The sequence below is a fragment of the Mauremys mutica genome, chromosome 17 (assembly GCF_020497125.1).
Source record: "Mauremys mutica isolate MM-2020 ecotype Southern chromosome 17, ASM2049712v1, whole genome shotgun sequence".
Classification (NCBI taxonomy): Eukaryota; Metazoa; Chordata; order Testudines; family Geoemydidae; genus Mauremys; species Mauremys mutica.
In genome coordinates, this window is record NC_059088.1 from 20,292,322 (window position 1) to 20,315,192 (window position 22,871).

The 22,871-nt window shown below is 57.7% G+C and overlaps 1 protein-coding gene across 1 annotated transcript; it reads right to left on the reverse strand.

Annotated features, from left to right (window-relative positions):
• Positions 1–4,828: 4,828 nt before the first annotated feature.
• On the reverse strand, positions 4,829–10,368 carry PEA15 (proliferation and apoptosis adaptor protein 15). Its single transcript, XM_044991221.1, has 3 exons — positions 10,195–10,368; positions 7,122–7,277; positions 4,829–5,020 (listed from the first exon to the last, which is right to left on the reverse strand). The coding sequence occupies exons 1-3, from the start codon at positions 10,364–10,366 to the stop codon at positions 4,956–4,958; spliced, it is 393 nt and encodes a 130-aa protein (XP_044847156.1). The 5' UTR covers positions 10,367–10,368; the 3' UTR covers positions 4,829–4,955.
• Between the last annotated feature and the right edge of the window lie 12,503 nt (positions 10,369–22,871).

Genomic DNA, 22,871 nt, shown 5'->3' on the forward strand with positions numbered 1-22,871 from the left:
GCTGACCGTGTCTTGTGTGATATGAACCTTTCAAGGCTTCTTCCCAAACGCCACTAGGAAAAGCAGGACACTAACAGCCCCAAACGTGTGGCACTCCTCAGCTGGTAAGTTTGGGAGCAGCCACTCCAGCCTTTTGTCACCTGTTTGCAGCATTTCAATTAATACTGGTTAGCAGCGGGCAGGTGTTCCAGCCTGGGGGCTCCTTATACTGAGGGCCCTTTACAGCATAGCTGCGAATTTAGAGCCCCAACAGGGTGGTGCATTAACACTATTTATTAACCCTCATGCACCCTCCTCTGGGGGGGGGGGGTTGGCCCAATCATTCCCATGTCACAGATGGGTAAACCGAGGCACAGAACAGTACTTGCTTGAGCTTCGCATCCGTGGTGGGATTTGAATCTCAACCTTTTGGCTCCCAGTCTGTTGTGTTGCCATGCAAAGAGTCCACTGCTAAGCTGAGCCTTTCTGCCAGGTCTGACCCCCCTGGGGAACCTGACCCCCCAGGAATGAGGGGGAACACAACACGGTGTTTGCAATACGGCCGTGTCCCCCTGTCTCTGTGTCACCGTGGCAAAGCCTCCACCCAGGGGCGGCTCTAGACATTTCACCGCCCCAAGCACGGCGGCATGCTGCAGGGGGGGGGTGTGCTCTGCCGGTCACCAGTCCCGCAGCTCCGGTGGACCTCCCGCAGGCGTGCCTGCGGAGGGTCTGATGGTCCCACGGCTCCACCGAAGCCGCGGGACCAGCAGACCCTCCGCAGGCATGCCACCGAAGGCACCCTGCCTGCCGCCCTCCCGGCGACCGGCAGAGCACCCCCTGCGGCATGCCGCCCCCAAGCACGCGCTTGGCGTGCTGGGGCCTGGAGCCGCCCCTGCCTCCACCAGCCAGCCCCACTTCCTGGGGAGCAGCAAAGCTTTGCCTCGGATGGGCCAGCGCTCTGCCCAGTGCCGTTAAACAGAAAATAAATACCAGCTGGTTTGCCTCGCCAGGGTGATGCCTTAGCCAAGCCGGCTGCTCCGGCTCAGGGGACGCAGATGAAGGTGAGAAAGAAGCGGCGTGGGGAGGCCCTGTGGGGACCTGGCCTTCCCCCTGAGCAGTAAGGAATAGCAATGCAGGCGTATGACACACACACCAACACGGGGCAAGGGGCGCACTGAGGCAGACACAGATCTGGCTAACAGGCAAGATGCACACTGCAGATTTTAGCTTTTATTAAATAAAATATATTAACATAAATTCTTTTCACTCGGTCACCCAGAAGACCCTATTGATTTTGCACGCGTCTGGCTCCCTCCTCCCCCGGGGGCTGTTAGTTAATAGCCAGCTGTTAGCCCAAATCTCGCTCACCCCTCACCTGGCCACTCGAATCTGAGCTTCCCCTGCACGCTCACCACGCTGGTTTTATAAGCCACGGGGCTGGCCCTGCGTGGCACTGCGTGGCTAAGGTGCTGGGTGCCATTAGCGTGTGCTGAGCCAAGGGTGTGCAGGCAGTTCAGATGGCAATGGGATCCGAAGGCTCTGTGCTAAGATCACCCCCCCACACCATGCCCAATTAAGTGCAGCTGGTGTAAACCAGCAGTGATTTCAATGGAGTGATGCTGATTTGGCCTAGATGAGGATGTTGCTCAGTTGCAGAGAACAGAAACATCCACCGGGGGCTCCACGCACCCCCAGCTGAAGGGAGGAGGGAGTCCACACAGAGGAACCTTTTGGCTCTGGGATCCATTCCACAACCGCCCTCCCCCGCCCCACTAGACACTCAGCCTTTTCCTTGCCCTGGTTTGAAAAGCATCTGGATATTTTGTGCTTTAAATAAAGGGTTTTGTTCTCTCTCCCCGAGCAGCTCCTCCCCCCACCACTCAGCCCCCCAGTGCAGGCCAGATTGGGAGTGCTGTGCAAGACCCACCATTTCTCTGAATGGCGGGGAGGGGAGGTTTCCCCTGGGAACTGTCACCATTTGGGGGGGGACAAATTTTTGCTCCATTTGCAATGTAAACCGACCGAGTTGGGCTGTGGGAGAGTTTTGCGCCCGCATAGGAATCGTGTCTTGTGGCTGAGGCACAAGCTGGATTTGCTGGCACAACGGGGTGCGGGCAGGGACCCCGCTCCCACCCTGCCCCCCCCCCCTTCCCATTCTCAGACCTTGGCCATGTTTCCTGCTGAAACTGAGTTTCTAGACTCAGGCAGGAAAACTGAAGAACCTTGACTGCAAACTGTCAGGTTCAACTAGTCAGTCTCAATTGCCATTTGTAATTAAACCCACGGGGGCCTTACCAGCAGCTCAGGCTTCTAGGCACAACCCGCTGCCAGTGCACAAGGATCCCGGCCTCCCTCCAGCACGGGGGTAGGAAACAATCTCCAGCTCGGAAGCTGGCAGGAACAGAAGCTGGTCCCCGCTCCCTGCCTCAGCCTGTAGGTTCCCAAGTGATGGCTCCACTCCTACCAAGGGGGAGCCCCCAGGGATGTCACCGGGCTGCACCCCTTCTCTCTGGCACCAGGGGAGCGTTCGGCACTCCCAGGAGAGGGTGGAACATCATGACGGCTGCCCCAGAGGGCACCGGATCTTGGTGGCTGCCCCTGGCCCCATATCATGACAGCTGCATGGGCGTGGACTCCCCGTTACGACACACGGTCTCCTCTGCTAGCCCTACAGGCCAGGCCCCCTATGCCCATGGCTTCGTCCCCTGAAGCGCTGAGAACCCTCAACCCCTTCATGTCCTTAGGAGATAAGGGCAGCTCAGAGCTCAGCATCCCGGCCAGAGGGTACCCAGAGCAGCTCAGCACGTGGCAGGGTCAGCTGGCTAAGGGGGAAGGGGATGTTTGGGGGCAGGTTTAGCATTGGGCGGCCAAATGGAGAAGGAACCCAGAGCCTGGCCCTCGCCCTGGCTGATCCGCCCCCCAGCGGCCCCCCTCCATGGCCCCTGCCTTCTGGAATCCCCCCACACCTCGAGCCGCCGCTGCCCCCGGCCATTTCCAAAGTGGAAGGAACTTTGGCTGAACATTCCAGAACCTTCAGGCCACCAATGTTCCGTCCAGTAAAGGGGAGCGGGGGCAGGGCAGCAGGGGGTGATGAAGAGCAGGTTGGATAGGAAGGCCGGGGGGGGGGGTGAGAGGGGAGGGGGTGGCCAGTTTCCACCCATGATATGGAGGAATGGCACAGAGTCAAGAGCAGATAAACAGGGTGTCGGCAAAGGCCCCCTCCCCCTGCCACAACCCCAACCCCAACCCCCCACCCCACCCCACCCCACCCCCAGCATGCGTAGCTGCTGTGAACAAAACACAGATACAAGCACTGACGCAGGGCGACCTTGAGCAAACAGAGCTGGGGGAGATCCCCGATGGAACACCCCCCTCCGAGGGCCCGTGTGCTCAGCTCCCGCTGCCTTTTGCTGACACCCCCAGAAACAAACTCAACTGGTACCAGCTGAGCTGGGGCATCCCCTGCCCTCCCCGCCCTTCCCAACTCTTCGGGGACCCCCATCCTCTCTCCATCCGGGGCCCTGATCTGTCAGTACCAACATGGGACTGGCCAGCTCCCTTTGCAGCCTCATTCGCAGGGCCCACCTCCCAGCCCCATGATGAGGGGTGGGGAGGAATAACAGGGGAGGAGAGGGGCTGCGTGTGCAAATTCACGAGCACATGTATTGTGGGTAGGTCTGTGTGCGCGCAAAGGCACAAGTGTGTGCACATGTGACTGTGTGCACGACGGCGCAAATGCAAGAGGGCGTGTGCGAGCACACGAGTGCCTGTGCACAAGTGTGCATGTGCCTGTGTGCAAAGGCGTTGTGAGTGGCTGTGTGCACGAAGGGGGCTTTTGTGCCAGCACGTGCGCACAAGGCCCCAGGAGGGCGTGCACGCGTGAGAGTCTGTGGGTGTGCTCGGGGGGAGGACGGACTGGAGAGAGGATGGGGAGCTGACACTGACGGGGCGGGGGCTGGTATCTCTACCCAATACCCCTGTCCCAACCCAGCCCCTGGGCTTTACCCAGGTCTGGATTCCGTACCCTGCCCCCAGACCCGTCCCTCACCCACGGTGGGGATCCTTCCTCAGCTGTGACTGGGAGGGGCCTGGCAGCTCCTTCGCATGGTTTCCAAGGGGTGGGAGCCGGCCTGTGCCGGGCTCCTTGGTGCGAGGAGTGGGCTGGGTGCTCACACGCTGGGCCCAGACCCCGGGGAGTGGGCACAACGTTCTACTCTCTGCCCCCCTGCTGCGGCACAGTCTCCCCGGGTGCTTTTGGGGCTGGGGTCCTGGAACAGCTGAAGGGCCTGATCCTGAGAGGAACTGGAAATGCGGGGGGAGGAGCTGCTGGGACAGGGGACAGCTGCCCCTAGTCGCACCAGCTGGGTGAGTCTGCTCCCCCCAAGTCCCCCACCCCCCAAACCCACAGCTCTCATCACACCAGAGCCCTTTAACCGGGTTGGCCCCACCCTTTCTTCACAGTGAGTTACCCGCTTGGGGACCCCACTGGCCCCTCTCCCACTCTCCCTCCATTCCTACTTTCCCTGCGTTCCCCCCCTCGCTCTCCCTTTTCCTTCCTCGGCTCCCTCCCCGCTCCGGGCTCTCCTCTGGGGGATGTTCCCTTCAGATCCAGCCCCATCTCCCCTGACAAGGGGGCACGCATGAGTGCAGACCCGGCCTGGGAGAGGGGGAGGCATGGATCTCTGCTTGCATAGGAATGTCCCCCCCCCAGCCCAGCCCCTCCCCCGGGGCTCATCGGTATCAGCCCTCCCATCCCCAAGGCCAGACACATGCGGGGGAGGGGGGCATTAGGATGTGTTAGTGACCAAAGCTCTCCCCCCACCCTGACCCTCGGGTGGCAGGAGGTGAGGAGTGGCGGGGGAGGAGGGGCGAGCGGGGCTGGTGGGGTGGAGGAGGGGATGACGGTGGTGGAGCGGGGGTATGGGGGGTAAAGTGGTGGGCCTGGCAGCCAACCCCTTCTTCCTCCTCCCCCCCACTCAGGCTTTCTTGGGTGGGGGGGCCAGTTTGATGATCTCTTCTTCCGAGGGCTGCCGGATGATGTCTGCAGAGAAATAGGGGAGGAGAGTGAATGGGGGTGCTGGGGGGGGGGGGGATTTCCTCAGCCCCCACCCATTTAACCCATAGGCTGGCCTGCCACGGGCTCTGTAGGACTGTGAGGGATGTCACCCCCTGGTGGCTCCCATGCAGCAGCTAAGGGCCTACTGCGGCTGCCGGCAGTCCCAGGCCCGGGGCCCTGGTCGGTTCTGGACACGTCCTGGGGTTGAGCGCCGGCAGGTGGCTCTGTGCCTCTGAAACAAGGAGGGGGCTCAGACTGGGGAACCCCAGGAATGGCCCCTTCCCCTGCTGCCCGTAGACCCACGCGCGGCTCCCTGCGGAAATCGCACATGGAGGAAAGATGCATCCTTGTGACCCCGCTGTGGCCACGGGGCTGGTGCCAGGCGGGTCCCGCGCTGCCCTGGGGGACTGTTCGCGTCTGTCACAGCCCCCCGCCCGCTGGGTCGCCCGGCCCCAGCACTGCCTGCCGTGTTTGGGCTCCCAGAACGGCAGGAGCAGAGTTAAATTTGGCAGCGGAGGGAGGCCCCATCCCCTAGCCCAGCACTCAGGCTCCCAGGTCCAGGCTGAGCGCCCCTGGGAGGGGGTGGCCTTGCCATCTGGATCCTCATTGGAAAGTCTGGTTCCCCTTCAGCAAGGTCCCTCAGCTCCCCCTCACTCAGCCCCCAGGGGGGATCCAAGCCCAGAGAGATGTTGCTGCTACTTGAAACCCAGGGAGCCAGCACCAGGCAGCGCTGCCCCCCACCCCCATCTCGTCCCTCAGCCCCACTGGCAACTGCAGGTGCCGGGAGTGTCGCGGGAGGATGAGGTGCTGGCCTGGCTACTGTGGGTGCCATCCTGCTGGGGCCCAGAGGGGAAGGCGGGACTATCGCAGTGATGAGGGGTGGGGTGGGCGGCGAGACTGGGGCAAAGACCAGCCCTGTCTCCCTAGTGCCTGTTGCCTAGGGTGACCAGGTGTCCGGTTTTTGACCAAAACACACAGTCGAAAAGGGACCCTGGCGGCTCCGGCCAGCACCGCCGACCAGGCCGTTGAAAGTCCTGTTGGCAGTGCTGCGGAGCTAAGGCAGGCTAGTCCCTACCCGGCCTGGGGCACTGCGCTGCACCCCGGAAGTGGCCAGCAGGTCCGGCTCCTAGGCAGGGGGGCCATGGGGCTCTGTGCGCTGCCCCTGCCGCAAGCACTGGCTCTGCACTTCCATTGGCCGGTTTCCAGCCAATGGGAGCTGGGGTGGTGGTGCCTGCGGGTGAGAGCAGCGCATGCCATGGAGCCTCCTGTCCCCTTCCTGGACCCCAGAGTCCTCACCCCACCTACACATCAACCCCCTGCCCCAGCCTAGATCCTCCTCCCACATCCTGAACCCCTCAGCCCCGACCCACCCCAGAGCCCTCACCCCCTCCTGCATATCAACCCCCTGCCTCAACCCGCAGCCCCCTCTCACACTCTGAATCCCTCAGCCCCGACCCCCAGCCTGGAGCCCCCTCCTGCACCCCACACCCTTCATCCCCAGTCCCACTCCTGAACTCGCACCCCCAGCCGGAGCCCTCCCTCCTGCCCGCACCCCAACTCCCTGTCCCAGCCCGGAGCCCCCTCCCACACTCTAAACCCCTCATTTATGGCCCCACCCCAGAGCCCGCACCCCCATTTAGAGCCCTCACCCCCTCCCACACCCCAACCCCCTGCCCCAGCCCAGTGAGAGTGAGTGAGGGTGGAGGAGAATGAGCCACCGAGGGAGGAGGAATGTAGTGAGTGGGGGCGGGGCCTCAGGGAAGGGGCGGGGCTAGAGTATTCAGTTTTGTGCCAATAGAAAGTTGCCAACCCTACGGTCACCCTGCACTCCCCCACAAACACCCCGCCCCACGTCTCACACTGCTCCCCCGTGCCCCGGCGGCAGGGAAACGCCCTTCTCCCCAGCATCTGGCCTTTCCCAATAACCCCAGGCAGGGACCAGCGCCCCACATCTCCTGCCACCCCTGCAGCAGCACCCAGGAGGGACCTCACGCCCCAGCCAAGCCCTGCGGGGAGGGGACCCGGGGTCTCGTGTCCCATGGGTGGGGGATGGTCTTGCCCTTGCGTGTGTAGGGGGGGCTCTGACCTTTGTACTTCTTGGCGCTGGGAATGCGGGTGAGCTTGGTGTCCACCTCGTCCTCCTCGGAGATCTTCAGCACCTGGGTGCGGTACTCCACCACCACCGTCAGCAGGTCCGGGCGCCGCGAGATCTCAAAGATGTGCTCGATGTACGAGAGGTTGTCTGTGGGCACAGCATGGGGGTGAGAGGGCAAGAACCAGGTGGGGGAGGAGAGGTGGGGGTGAGAGCCCGGCAGGGATGGGGGGGTGGTGAGAGGCAGGGGAAGGATGGGGGAGGGAGGGTAAGAACTGGGTGTGGGAGGAGGGGTGGGGGTGAGAGCTGGTCAGAGATGGGGGAGGGAGGGTGAGAGCGGGGTGAGAGAGGGTGGGGGTGAGAGCCCGGCAGGGATGGGGGGGTGAGAGGCAGGGGTAGGGGTGAGAGCCTGGCAGGGATGGGGAGGGTGAGAGCCCGGCAGAGATGAGGGAGGGAGGGTGAGAGCCCAGTAGGGATGGGGCGGGGGTGAGAAGCAGGGGCGGGGGAGGGATGGGGGAGGGAGGGTGAGAGCTGGGTGGGAGAGGAGGGGGGGGGTGAGAGCCCAGCAGGGCCGGGGGAGGGATGAGAGCTGGGTGCAGCTGGCTCCCCCCAAACCCAGAATCAGGGACTGAGACCCAGAGGTGGGAGAGGGAGCCCAACCCCCAGCCTGAGCCAGAGAGCAGCCGTCCCCCCCACACCCAGCGCCTCAGCTCGCCGCACTGAACTGACCCACGCGAGCTGTGCGTGTGGGCGCAGGCCGGGCCTGGAACGCAGCCTGTCTCCTCCCACTCGGGAGGCAGGTTGCACTGACCTGAGTTTCCTTTAACAACGAGACAGGAGATGCTGTGGTCTTGCCAGGAGTGGGAGAGAAAAGCCACAAGGGCTCAGTACGGGCCCCCGTCTGCCGGGAACCAGCAGCCCCTCCAGTAGGGATCTGTGCTTAGGGCAAAGACTGACAAAGCTGGGGGGCTGCAGGTTGGGATTGAGGGGCATTGGCAGAGCTGGAGGGCAGGGGAGGAGCCCAGGGCTGGGCTAGCAGGGAGCTGCAGGTCAGGATTGAGGGGCATCAGCACAGCTGTGTGGGGGAGCTCAGGGCTGGGATAGCTGGGGATGTGGGTCTGGATTGAGGGGCATCAGCAGAGCTGTGGGGGGGGGATGGGGGACCCATGGCTGGGCTAGCAGGGGGCTGCGGGTCGGGATTGAGAGGCACCGGCAGAGCTGTGGGGGGGGATGAGGGACCCTTGGCTGGGCTAGCAGGGGGCTCCGGGTCGGGATTGAGGGGCACTGGCAAATCCCATCTCTAACTGGGACTGCAGGGAGCCGGAAAGGAAACGACCCGGAGGGGCGAATATTCTGAGCCCAGCAAGAAGGGCCTTGTGAGCTGTTCTCTCTCTCTCGTCTGAAAGACGGCAGCACCTCCTGCAGCACAGCACCCACCAAGCCGCCGTGCCTCAGTTTCCCCATCTGTATAATGGGGACACCATCACCCTTAGCTTGGGAAACTGAAGTCCTTCAGGTCTGGGCTGCGTTTTGCCCCACTGCAAACAATCCCAGCCCTGCCTAGCACTACACGTCTCTTTCTGGGCCGAGCTCACTTGGAACTCCATGGCCACTGGGGGACAGCTCCTGCTCCAAACGCCCAGGCTCCTCTCACCCAAGCTACAGGAGAATCCCCACTGGCACCTTGTCATGCAGAGCCTATGCTCAGTTCTGCAGCCAGGCAGCAGTGATAACTAACCAGCTCCTTACAGTGCAAAGCCTGCATCAAGGGGACCGACCCCCATAAGACGGACAGGGAAGGGCTCAGTCTGTCGATGCCTGGTGTACATGCTCTCCCCTGCCCTCTGGGGAGCAGAGCCCCCCTACCCCTTCAGACGCACACACATGCGCCATCCATGTACCACTTTCACCTCCCAGTAACACAGCTCAGGTCTCCTGGCTGGGCCTGCTGAGTCACTGTCTCTCCTGGGAACTGGGACGGGCTGTTCCCAAGGCTGCTGGGCTGACTCACAGGGCTGGGCTGCTTTCACCTCCAGGTCTCCCTGGTTGGGGAAGGAGGGCTGGTAGAGACCCTGGGGCAATCTGCTTCCTGGGGTGGCGCAGCCTGTGTTCTCCCTGCAGCTGCTGCAAAGCGCCGTGTGGATGCAGGGGCCACGTCGCAGACACAGAGCTCCTGAGATCAGCCCGTGGCTAGTGTGAATCGGCCATTTCCATGCGGAGCTGAGGTGCCGGCCCCTACAAAGGGCTGTCCCAGCATGCACTGGGCTCCGCATGGATTCTCAGGGCGTGGGGTGGGTCATGTCACTTTGCTTGGAAGCCTTAGTCGGGCCACCGCCCTCACCTACCCCCCAATGGGGCACCCCCTTGCACATGGATGGGAGCCCCCTTTGGTCTGCCAACTGCAGTGTTGGTGATCCAGCCTCCTTTGGCAGGTGGGTGTCGTCCTATAAAAGATGTCATTAAGGGTCCCATGGCATTGAGAGGGAAGAACCCAGGTGTCCTGGCCCCACTCTGGGAGGGGAGAATCAGATGGTGGTTTCAGTTGTTCAGGGGACTATTTTTCGCTCCCCGACCTGAACTCTTGTGCTGCGGCGGTGAAATGAACTGCCAGGTCCCACCCCAGAAGTGGCTGCATCTCAGTGCTGGGCCAGGAGATCAACCCTTGGACGAATGAATGGGCTACGGAAATATCCATCTTCATCAGCCATTCACTGAGGGCGGGCTCCAGCCCCAGGGCATAAAATACACCAGAGCCATCTCTTAGAGAGAGAGAGAGAGAGATCACTGATGCATCCATCCATCGGATCTCTCTGTCCTTCCATCCCCAACATCTATCAACAAGGACTCAGCCATTGGACAAAGCCCTAGAGAGGAGTGGACTGAACAATCACCGTGTCGGGCAGCATGGACACTGGGTCGGGGAGTCAAAGCTCACTTAGCAGCCTGCAGTGCCGCCCGCGATTCAGGAACAGAGCTCGGGCCTGAGGGGCGTGAGCAGAACTGTGCGCGGGGGCAGTGCAGGGCTGGGCTAGCAGAACCGAGCGGCACCAGCCATGCACACGCTCACCTTTGTCCAGCTTGTTGTGCTCCTCCAGGAAGCTGAACCAGTCTTTGCTCGTGGTGATCGCCTCGTGCTTCTCACTAGGGATGTCCTCCTTGCAGGCCGACTTCAGCTGGTCCAGGTCCTCGTTGGTGATGTTCTCCGCCAGCTCCTCCAGCAGGCTGCAGTACTCCGCCATCGCTGCAGGGGGAGCACACGGACAGCGGCCCGGTTAGACCCAGCCCCGGCAGGCCAGTTACCGACCCGAGCTGGGAGCCGCCTCCCCTTGCCAATGGCACCCGGGTGCAGCCAGCTGGGAGGGGTTTCAGCCCAGTACCCAGGGCAATGAATTTGGGGCGGTCTAAGCCCAGGTCCCACATGGTTCAAAGAGGGAAGCCCATAAAGAGAAGAGCTGGAATATTATACAAGAATTGCGAGATGACCTTGGAGACAGGAGTGACAGAAATGGGATGAAATTCAATTGTACCAAGTGCAAAGTCATGCACTTAGGAGCTCATGATAATAATTTCTGTTACGAGCTGGCGGCTTATCAGTTGGAAGCGACAGAGGAGAAGAGAAAATTAAGTTTAGAATTTGGAGAATGAAAGGAGGGTAATATAATTAATGCCAATCAGCATGGGTTTATGAAATATAGATCCTGTCAGACTAACGTGATGCCGGTTTTTGATGAGATTACGTTTTGTTGATAAAGATAAACGGTGTTGTAATATACGGAGACGTCTGCAAGGCATTTGAGTCGGTGAGGAACTTTCCCTCTGCTCAGATCAGCAGTGACCTTGTGGAGGGGTTTAACTTTGGCTGTTGGGTTTAATGTGCGGGTGCTCATGGGCCTGTACTATGGAGGAGGTCGGACTAGATGATCTGGTGGTCTCTTCTGACCTTAAACTCTATGGTGTCAGTAGTGGGAGCCATTCAGAAACCAGAGACCTTTTGGCTAACCTGTGTCTCTGTGATGCACTGATATAAATGCCCCACAGCCAGAGCTCTAAAGGCAAGGAATGGTCTCTCAGGTGGGGGTGACGTCCCCTTGGGCACAGGGTGTTGGTGGGCAGTATTTTCCAGATATTGCCCTTGGTAGCAGGCACAATTTTGGGCAGAGACACTAGGTGTGTAACGAAAAGGAAAACAAGATCCCTAGAGATTTCCAAGCCAGCAGCTGGACCCTCCTTAGTTCTGTCACCTCCACTTCAGCAATTCCAGCAGACGCCGACCAGTCTTTCTTATGCACAAGATTAAAGGGCAGGTTTGACAGGTCTGCCACCTGCCCACGCGGCTCACTCTGAGCGCCACGGCCCTTGGGGTGCAGGCTCCGGCAAAGCTTTGAGAGCAATGGGCTGTCAGGCAGCAGCCCGTAAGCAGCGTATAGCAGGCCTATGTGATAAGCATGTGTCCGAGCAGAGATGTCCAGGGCTGTGCAGTTTGCTCCAAATCTGATAACAGCCACTCTGGGAGCTTTCTATCCTAAAGCAGGAAGTTCGGGGCTACTGGATTCCCCATGGTTCTGAACCTATTCTCTTGATCTTACCTTGGCCCCAGTGAACTCCCCTAATAACCCGCACCCGCACTCTGCATTGCTTCCAGGTTGGCACAGCCCCCTGAGGGGTCTGTTAGCCCCAGCCCAAGGCACAGGTTAGAGATCAGAGTTCGAATCCCGGGGCTTGCTCTGGGATCCGCACAGAGCTGTGGGACCTGGAGCCCAAACAATCCCTACCCATAAGGACTCTGCAGGCACAGTTTTCACCAGTGGCACTGGCCAGCCTGGCTTTCCTGACAAACGCGGCCAGAGCCCAGGGTTTTACTGCTGCTGGGTTTTGTCCCAGGAGGCAGAAATCTGCCAACTTCCTGGGGAAAATGTCTCTGGTTTTGTCATCCAGATGAGACTGCGCAGCAGGAGCTGGGGGAGAGGCAGAGGGGGGTGAGCATGAGTGTGTGTGTGTGTGCGTGTGTGTATGTGAATGCGTGCGCATGCGTGTGTGCGCGTGTGTACACACACCGAGGAGGGGTTTGTTCATTTTCAAGAACGGAGGGAAGGGTTGGAATGAACTGCCGCTCCCCCGCATTCTCGCTCTCTCTCATTATACTGCTACCCTGTCATTTCTGCTCCCATCCAGCCGTTAATGACCCAGGGATTTGGGGGACTGGCTGGATTTTCAGACAGTTTTTGGCAGATTAAGGCGAGGCACCGAACCAGTGACCTGGATAAGAAAGACGCCCCCTCCCCCATTGATAAACACGCCATTTGGTGACACTTGTTCCTAGCTGGGAGGCTGCTCAGCAGGGAGGAGATGCCGGGGCTGGTGACCAGACCCAGACATTCACCCTCCCAAGTAGCAACACACGGAGCCCTTGGCAGGCACCAGACCTCTCCCAGTCCTCCCGGCTTGCTCGCACACCCCACTGCACACACTCATGCACACCTACACTGCTATTTTGAGGGATACTACGAGCCCTGCACACTTACTAACTCCCCCCCACAATCACACCCATTCCCACAGCCCTGTCAAGTCACACTCGCACCCCAGCACAATCACACCCAGTTCCACAGCCCTGTCAAGTCACAATCGCACCCTAGCACAATCACACCCAGTCCCACAGCCCTGTCAAATCACACACACCCCCAGCAGTACACAACACACAGTCCTACACAATTATTCTCACACACACAACTCTGCACAATGCCACACACTCACACACCCCTACACAATGACATACACACCATAGACACCATCACTCTGATGCACTCCTCTTCCGAGCTCAGACACTGACCCCTCAAACACACGCCCTACACAATGACACAAAGCCCAAGTGGATGCACACACAGAGCAAACAGCATCACTCTGCTCTCCCTAGCCCATCACTCCCCTGCACACACACCCTCCACAGTGACAAACACCCTCCACAGTCACTCATACCTCTCCACAATCACTCAGCACGTGTGCGCACACACATCCACGCACACACACACAGTGCAGCGAGAACACTAGGGCTGTGGCATCAGTGAGATCGGGCCGGCTGGGCTGTGACTCATTTGATGCTCATTGGTTCTGACAGAGATGGGAGCTGCACATAGCAGAGCGCTGGAGACACCGCGACACACACAATCAGGTCACACTTCACTGCACACTCACCCCTATCCACACGTGCCTCCCTTCCCCCAAGCACTGAGCACCCCATCTGCCTATGGAGAGAGACACAGGGCTGAACCAATTCTGCCCAAGCACTCACACCTATCCTGATACCCCCAACACCCCGCCATCTACTGACACCCCCCAAAGGCAACAGATTCTAGTACGCCCAACACACACACAATCATCTACTGACAGCCCCCATACACACAGATATACATGCGCTCCATCTACTAACACCCCCAAAGACAGATCCCGACACCTCCAGCACACACAGACGTACTGACACTCCCCAGTACACACACATCGCATCTGATGCCCCCGCAATAGAATGACACCAACACCCCCCGCCTCGTGACAACTGCACTGCATACAGATATTTATGGAACCATATCCTGCTCCTTCCCCTGCACCCAGACGTGCTGCCCCCCAGCCTCATCCCTCTCCTGTTCCAGCCTCAGTGGGGCCATAAAGACATTGGCCGAGCGAGGGGAGTTCAGAAAGGGGCAGGCGGGGGTGGGGGTGGGAGGAGAGGAGCATGAGTTATAGGGAGAGAGGAAAAGGGTTAAATCCACCGGGCTGGGCAATGGCAGAGGGGGAGAAGCATCTTCAGAGCCCTGATGGCGAGTCCCCTGGGGGAAGGGTGTTGCTCCATGATAGGGGAACAGATCCGGCTGCAGGGTACAGACCCCCCCAGGGGGTGCCATTGGGAGTCGTAAGAACATAAGAACGGCCGTACCGGGTCAGACCAAAGGTCCATCTAGTCCAGTATCCTGTCTACCGACAGTGGCCAATGCCAGGTGCCCCAGAGGGAGTGAACCTAACAGGCAATGATCAAGTGATCTCTCTCCTGCCATCCATCTCCACCCTCTGCCAAACAGAGGCTAGGGACACCATTCCTTACCCATCCTGGCTAATAGCCATTAATGGACTTAACCTCCATGAAGTCCTGGGCTGCGGGGGAAGTCTGTAGGGGTGACCTCGTGCCGGGCCCTAGGTGCAGGAGGAGATGGGACCTGTGGGGGCTTCCCCGGGCCTGAGATCTGGCATCCAAACTCTGACAACAGGGCACAATATCGCCCCAGAGCCCAGCCCCCCCATCCCTCGCGCTGAGCCGCCTCGTTTCCTCTTGGTTGCCCTGGAAACCACTGCCATCCACCATGACGGTAAAGACGGTCACCATGGCAACCACTATTTCTTTCACTTAATGTTTTCTTCTCTCTCTCCTTCTCCCCTGGGGCAGCACCCCCTCCCCCCATCCCGCACACCTGGCGCCTGGAGAGACATGGGGTGGGGATGTGAGGGGAGGTCAGCGGGGGTTGGTTCTCACAGGGCCCAGATTGTCTCTGACCTTTCCTGATGGAAAGGGGGCAGGGAGGCCAGCAGCCAGCCAGGTGGTGCTGGCATGGGGGCAAAGTGGGGCTCCATCGATCCATCCTTAATATCGGTCCACCCATCCAGTCATCCATCCCCAGCATCCGTCCGTCCGTCCATCCATCCCTCCATCCCCAGCATCCATCTGTCCATCCATCCCTCCATCCCCAGCATCCGTCCATCCATCCATCCCTCCATCCCTAGCATCCATCCATCCATCCCCAGCATCCATCCATCCATCCCCAGCATCCATCCATCCATCCCCAGCATCCATCTGCCACAGAATGTGTGTGTCAATCCATACATCTGTCCACAGTATCGATCCTTCCATTGTAACCAGCCACCGATCACCTCTCATATCCAATGCCCCAATTCCTCCATCTCCAGAAACTACCCCTTCCTTCCTCCATCCCCACATCGTTCTCCGGGATCCATCCAACTCCTTCATCTCTCTAACGTCTCCCTCCATCCCCACGTCTCTGGGGCTTCTATAGCACTCTCACCCCGGCCCCGCACCCCCTGATTTTGGTAAAGATTTGGGACAGAGACCCCGGACTTTGCTGCTAACAGCCCAGCTGGGTTTATTTTGTCCTTCTCAAGAGGCATTTCCTGAGCTAAGAATGTGTGTCCTTGGCATGACCACTAGAGGGTGCTGAAAGCTGGATGCCCCTATCCCTACACTGCCCAACAGAGCATCGTCCCCTCTGGAGTAACCAGATTTACCGAGAACAAACACTGGAGCCAGACTGGGATCCCAGCACGACTTTCACAACGGGCCCCTCAGTGAACAAGAGACCCAAGCCACAAACCTGGAGCCGAACACACCTGCAGTGGTGGTGCCCGAAACCCAGGCCTGCACCCACAGCCAATCCCTACAAAGCCCTTTGCCCTGCCGCACCCACCTCCCCTTTTGCTGCGGGGAGCTCACGAGCGCTCGAGACTGGGACAGGGCAGCCGGATGTAGACCGGAAATGTTGGATCCAGGAGAAGGACCGGAATCTTATACACAATTGAGGGCAGTTAGCTAACCAGAGACACTCCCATCCCCAGATAACCCCACTGCCTGCCTGCTCGGTTCAGGATCTCCCCCCATTTACTCCTTCCAGGCTGTGATCCAGCCAGGCCCCGGGCCCTTACCCCTCACTGGATATCCAGGCATCTTCTGTCCTTCTAGCAACAGCCTCCTCCTTCCTCTCCAGCCACACCCTCTCCCCACTGCAGGCATGAGAGTCTCCTCCTCTGCAGCCCCCACCTCCCCTGCATCTCTCCACTGACAGAGCTGTATCCGTCTCACCAGACATCACGTTATCTACCCAAGTGTTGGGCTCAGGGATCCAATCTAACCCCTTTCTAGAGTCTGGGACTGTTCCCACCGCCCCATCTCACTACGACACCATCCGTTCATTTCAAGTGGCCACGACCCCCTCTCCTGTCGCAGGCCGGCCATGCCCCAGCTATGCACAGGCCGGGTGGGGGAAGGAGGGCATGTGTAGCATGCGCATGCAAGTGCCTTTCCTGGCCCCGTTTTCTCGCCATAGAAACCTCACGGGCCACCCCCTTTCTCAGGGCTGCTTTTCTATTCTCCGCGTTTCACTGGGAAAGGGAAATTCCTGTTGTGTTTCTTTAAAGGGAAACGTTTCCCAGCTGGCCCGTCTTCCTGAAACAATGAATCACTGGCTCGGCTCTTGGCCCGGTCTCCTGGGTTCTTTTTTCCGCTGTTGTTCCAGGCGGATTTTTTTGCACTCAGTATTCCGGGCTGCCCCTGCAACGTGTGAGCGTGGTGCCCAGGGGGATCCTTTCTCTGCCGGTCTCTCCCATTCGCTCCATCCCAGGGAAGGTTTCCTCCCCATTCACCCGTGCGCCTTTCACTTCTCATTCCCTCCCCCCGCCACTTTCATTTCGCTCTTCTCCCTTCTCTTCTCCCCTCGGCCCCGCTTTTTGTTTTGTTTATTCCTTTTGTCCCGCCGGCGTAACACAGGGATAATAAACTGCCCAGCCTGGCTTCCTGCCCGTTTCCCAGGCAAGCTGGGTGGCACGAAGAAAAGAGCAGGGTACAGAGCTGGCTGGAAGTGCTGTTAGAGGAGGGGGACTGTGGGTTAGAACTCATGGGTTCTATTCCCAGCTTTGGGAGGGGAGGGGGGACTAGTCGTTAGAGTGGGGACACGGGGAGTCGGGTCCTCTAGGTTCTCTGCCTGGATCTGGGAGAGGAGAGGTTCCTATCTTTCCCGGGGGTAAGCTGCCCCAATGCCAGACTCTCCTCATGCTAGTGCAGTACGTATTCACTAGTGCAAAGAACGCCCGGAAAGGCTCGGCTCGGTTCTCTGAGCCCAAGTCAGCCCAGCGCGGTCCATGTTGTTCCAGCTCCCATCTGCCTTTCCCAAGTCAGTCTGGCCAGGCCTTGACCCTTCCAGTCTCATGCCCCAAACCCTCAATGGCCAGCACCCTCCGAGCCAAACGCCATTGACTTCCATGGGCATTTGGACCCAAAACAACTGCTCCGGGGCAATATGGCTGCACGTGTCCCACCTGCATCCCAGTTCATGGTGCGTCTCTTTCACTTTGCAAGTTCTACAGAAAATCCTCTAGGGCTAATCTCTACAAGCTCTCAAATAGAGGGATAAAGTTTTCCTCTCCCCCCACCCAAGCCATTACGGGTTACTGTGGACTTATACAAACGTTACAGAAAACAGACAATAGCCTTGAACCAATAAGAAAGGGGTCCCCAGCCAATCTCAAAGCAAGATGCTCCACAGCACCCCCTACTGCCCATTAGAGTCATATGCCCTGCACCTTCTCTGTGACAGCAAACCCTCCAGACAGGTGCACTGGACCAGTGGATAAGCTTTGGCTAAGCCAGGGCACCTGGGTTCTGTTCTCGGCTCGGCCATGGACTCGCTCGGTGACCTTGGGTGAGTCTCCGTGCCTCAGTTTCCCCATGGTAAAACAGGGATGATAAACCTGATCTTCCTTGTAAAGCTCCTTCAATGCTATTGAACTATTATCCCTGCCTAAGATGGTGGATGAGAAACGGATCCCAGAAATTATACTGTGGCAGCTTAACCGAAGGCGACCAATAATGTCTGACTGGCCATTATAGGAAGGCCCCTTTGCAGCACTCTGGTAGGGTACAAGGGCCTTCCCCTAAATAAGCATCAGGCCCAATAGCCTCTGGCTGCAGGAACTGTGGTGCCGGGGTTAACAGGTGACACATTTTGTCAGTGATCGGGGGGGCACTTTGGGTCATTTATTGCATGTCCGTTGTATGTTATCACGTGAGAGCTGTTACAGCATGTTCTGGGGTTACACGTGTCAAGTCAATTATTATACATAAGTTATAACATGCGCTTTCAGTTACTGCAGTCCAAATGATATTACCCATGGTAAACTATCACCTGTCTGTTATGGCATGACAATGTGGTCATTTATAGAATGATCGTTCCATGGTATCACAAGTGAGATCAGCTATGGCATGTGCTGTCAGAAGTCCCACGTCATTAGGGCATGTGCTTTTGTTTATCCCAGGGCAGTTACCACGTGTCATGTTGGTTACCATTGTTGTGGCATGTGGTGTAATTTCTGGCACGCCAGTTGTGTGCGGTGACATGTGAGATCAGCTATGTCATGTATCACACACGTCAATCAGGACAGCTAGTGTGGGTCTGCTATGTCATGTGGGATCACGTAGGACATGCCAGCTGTATATGATTGCATGCTCTGGGATGTGCTGTCATCACATGTGGAGTTACAGCATGTGGCATCATTGCATGTAGTTGCGGCATGTGCTGTCCATTATCCCGTGTCAGTTACCATGTGTCAGGCGGGTTATCATGAGGCCCTCATGGAACACGAGCTCAGTAACTGGGTGTTAGTTAAATGCCGGCACATTCCCTGAGGCTAGCTATAAATCAGGCCCTTCTAACTGCCGCTTAATGCATCTCCAAAGCGATCCTCATCTATTGCTATTTAACTGGATCCCAACAACCGTCTGGCTCAGAGACGACAGCTCCCAGGGGGGCCATGGAGAGAAAACAAGCCCACGCTCCTGGCCTCAGCCTACTCACGGGCTCCCCAAGGCCTGTCCGAGCAGCGGCCCCTGCACACCCCACGACTCAGGGCACTCAGGACAGTGTTGGCTTCTCCAGCCACCAGAAGGGCCTGGAGCAGGCAGACGAGATGCAGCGCTGCCCTGTCCCACTCAGGGAACGTAGAGATCAGGGTCTCCCCATCTCCCAAAGTGCAGGGAGGCCAGGGCCCAAGTCCCCCTCTCCTCTCTGCCTCTGCCTGGGGAAGCTCCAGCTCTCCTTTGGGGGCTCAGGAACAGAAGGCCCCCAGAGCCAGCCCCAGAGGAGGTGAGCTGGGGGGAGGACACACTCACTCCACTACAGAGGTGGGTGAAACCTCCAGTGGCAGGAGCCCATCTCACCCCATGCAACCCGCTGCTGTTTCACATGGAGACAGGATTTTCCTTCACTTCCTGTCCCAAAGTGCCAAGCTGCTGTTACACTGCTGCCCCATCCCACTCCAGAGGCGGCTGCATTTCAGCGAGGAGGGGGAAGTGAGACGTCAGGGCAATAACACATAGCAATGGAGGCGGGAAGAGGAGTTTAACTGAGGGGAGGGTTATGAAAAGAGAGGCCCCCAGGCCCAGGCAGCAGCAGGGAGGGGCATGGGGTGAGGAAAGCTGATGGTTTCACTTTGCTCCAGACAATCGAGCCTTTCAAGCTGCTGGTAATTGAAGCCATGAGGCATCAGCCTGACACTCGGGAAGGGGAGAGTGTGGTGGAGCTGGAAGGAAGGGGGCTAGCTGGGGGATCCTGGGGAGCAGTCTGCAGGAAGCTCCGGAACAGCATCGCAGGGATTGTTTCCCACACCCCAACCGTCCCCCCGATAGTCACTGCAATTCCAGGGGATTCCCAGGGACTGACCAAATTCAGTCAACAGCTGGGTTCTAGATGATTAAACTGTCACTCCCAGGGTGAGATCAGCACACAGTGGTGACGGTGACACGTGTGGGGCATAGGAACACACAGTGGGGACATATATGACACCACTGACAGACAATCCAACCTCAGCATCACGCTGCCATAGAACCCCAATGGGCCAATCCAACCTTACTGTCACACTGCTCTAGAACACCCACGGGCCAATCCAACCTTATTGTCACACTGCTCTAGAACACCGGTGGGCCAATCCAACTTCAGTATCACATTGCTCTAGAACTCGTTGGCCAGTCTGATCTGGGAATTTTCATCATCCAGCCCTTTGTCTACTAATTTAAAGAGCTCATTAGGCAAAAGAGCTAATGTCATCCTGGGAGGCATAAACAGGGGAATCTCGAGGAGGAGCAGAGAGATTATTTTACCTCTATATTTTGCACTGGTGCAATTGCTGCTGGAATCCTGTGTCCGGTTCTGGTGTCCACAGTTCAAGAAGAATATTGATAAATTGGAGAGAGGTCAGAGAAGAGCAACAAGAATGATTAAAGGATTAAAAAAAAGCCCTATAGTGACAGACTGAAAGAGCTCAATCTCTTTAGTTTAACAAAGCAAAGATTAAAAGGTGACTTGATTACATCCTTAATTATCTACACTGGGAACAAGTATGTATAATGGGCTATTCGGTCCAAGGTCGAACACAATCCAATGGCTGGAAGTTGAAGCTAGACACATTCAGACCGGAAATAAAGGGGTAAATTTGTCCTGGTAAGAGCAATTAACCGTTGGAACAATTTACCAAGGGCTGTGGTGGATTCTCCATCACTGACCCTTTTAAAATAAAGATGGGATTTTTTTTCCCTAACAGATCTGCTCTAGGAATTAGTTTTGGGAAATTCTCTGGCCCATGTTATCCAGGAGGTCAGGCTAGATGATCACAGTGGTCTCTTCTGGCCTTGGAATCTAGGCATCTTGTCACAGATTTGTTCCCCCAAAAGGTACATGTGGGGGGTTTGAACCCCTAGTACCACAAGCAGAAGCCACCTATGCCACCAGGGATCTCACTTCTCTGCTGTGTTGCTCAGTTTCTCCATCTATAATGGACACATCCCCACCCCTAGTACAGGGGCTGGGATAATTAATACATATTTATACATAAATCATATTGCAAATTGCCATGTTACAGAGCTCTCACACCTTCTAAGGATCCTGAAGCATTAATGAATGAAGACTCATTCTCCCCCAGGGAAGACAGGTCAGTAAAGAGGTCAGCAAATAAACAGCATCAATAAATACATTGCTCCGTCAATGAACACATTGGAGATGTAATTGCTACCAGTAGCTAAATGTGTTACAGTCGCGGGCTGGATGGATCCATTCCATCCCAGCTAGTCATAATTCCAGTGACTAATGCAATGTGATTTGTTCCTTTGGGGGGGTGTTTGTAATCTATATTCCAATTCTCAGACTGAACTGAGATAAACTCCAAGCACAAAGCTCCCACGGTAACGTTATTTCTAAAACTAGCTGGGAAAGGGGAGAGAAATTCTGTGGTGGGTTTTTTTCCCCAAAAATCCCACTTTACACCCTGCCCCCCCCCTTTTATTTAATTTTACATTTTCTGTAGCTGGCAGAAAAATGGGGGAGGGAAAATTCACACACACACACACCCCTCCCTTCCCCAGAGCTGCGCACAATGGAGCCCTCTCTTGCCCAGGGCATTGTACCGCATCACACAGCACTCAAGTCAGGTGACAATAGTCGTGAGTTGCCTTCTTCCAACCCTCAACAAGGAACTTTATTAGAATGAGGAAAACAGGGTCATCCTTCCAGATGATCTGCCTCCGCTTCGAATCTTCCCTGGCCCTGCTACTCAGACTGCTGGCTTCCCCCTGGGGACTGCCAGTCACGGCACAGGTAGCCTCCCAACCAGCGGCTGGACGCTGCTGGGTGTTGAGCCCGATCTCAGTGGTGCTAGACAGCGCTTCCTCCTGGCCATTCATGGGCAGAGCCAAGAGGGGCCAAAATCCCTTTGGAGGGCAAGGATGACCTTGGAGAGGCAGATGTGGACTCAATCACGTAATGGGGGAATGGGGAGTGAGTGGTGGGGGAGCTGGAGTAGATCACACGGACTAGGGGATGCGGTGGCCTTCCCCATGGGGACACTGGGACCTGCAGCGTCCCTCACAGCACAGGGCTACACTGGATCTAAAGGGAGATTCTTTATCCGGGCTGCTGGGCACAGAGAGACCCTGTGGTTCTTCTTGGTTCTCCAGTTCCCAGCCCACACTGCCCAGTGTCACCACACGGGGGCAGCCTGTGTGCTCAGCTCTGGTGGAAAGGACCCGGGATGGGACGCCTGGGGGAGGCATTCAGCTGGCGCTATGGTGGGCAGGGATTACTGGTTCAGTAATAAGACGAGGAGCGGGAGGCCAACCAGACCCTGCAATAGGCAGAGGAAGACCATGAAAGGGCTGCGCCAAGTGACCACCCCCTTCTGCTTCCATTCATACCTTACATGCAAAGTGCTTCCTGAATATGCATGAAGGGGCATGGCTCAGGGAGGCCCATTCACAAAAAGCAGCTCGCACACACCAGCTGGAGGCTGTGATGAGAGTAATTATTCTCTCTCCCCAGCCAGGCTATTTTCTCAGTGGAGTGACAAGGAAAAAGCAAGCAGGAGGTTGGTTTCTGCTTCCTGTTATCCAGTCGGCTTGGGCCCGTCCCCACTAACATCAAACATTTAAATTTGTTCTCCCTGGCTTCGGCCCTGCCCTGCCCGCATTCCTGAACTGCCCCTCCCTCCGGAGAGCAGAGCATTGCCTGGGAGCCAGGACTCCTGGGTTCCACGACACACACCTCTGGCGAGGGGGTGGAGTCTAATGCTTAAAGCCTCCTGGGTTGTCTAGAGGTGAGAGAAGGGAGACTGGGAGCTAGGACCCGGGGTTCCTTTCCCAGCTCTTGGGCCTGTCATTCCCCTTCCTGTGCCTCGATTTCCTGCTTCCTAACTTGCAGATAACAGAGCTGTGAGCTCCTCAGCTGAAGGGCACTGTAGAAGCACACAAGACTTTGGATTTGCGGGCTAGTGTTCGGCAGCAGCTACACTGGTGAATCTGGCGGGGGGGGGGGGAATCTGCGGCTGAAATGTCCGATTCTCCCCACTCAGAACATCTTCACTTTCTTGGGCAGGCGAGGGTGCAGCGCAGGCGATGGGGGTACTGGAAACTGCACAGCTGCCCTGAGCCTGCGA

Excerpts from the sequence above, each read along its gene's own strand:
- PEA15 (XM_044991221.1), bottom strand. The coding sequence starts at position 10,366 with ATGGCGGAGTACTGCAGCCTGCTGGAGGAGCTGGCGGAGAACATCACC. Across the intron at positions 7,278-10,194 it reads GCACAACAAGCTGGACAAAG|ACAACCTCTCGTACATCGAG; the intron begins GTGAGCGTGTGC and ends CTGTGCCCACAG. Across the intron at positions 5,021-7,121 it reads CAGCGCCAAGAAGTACAAAG|ACATCATCCGGCAGCCCTCG; the intron begins GTCAGAGCCCCC and ends ATTTCTCTGCAG.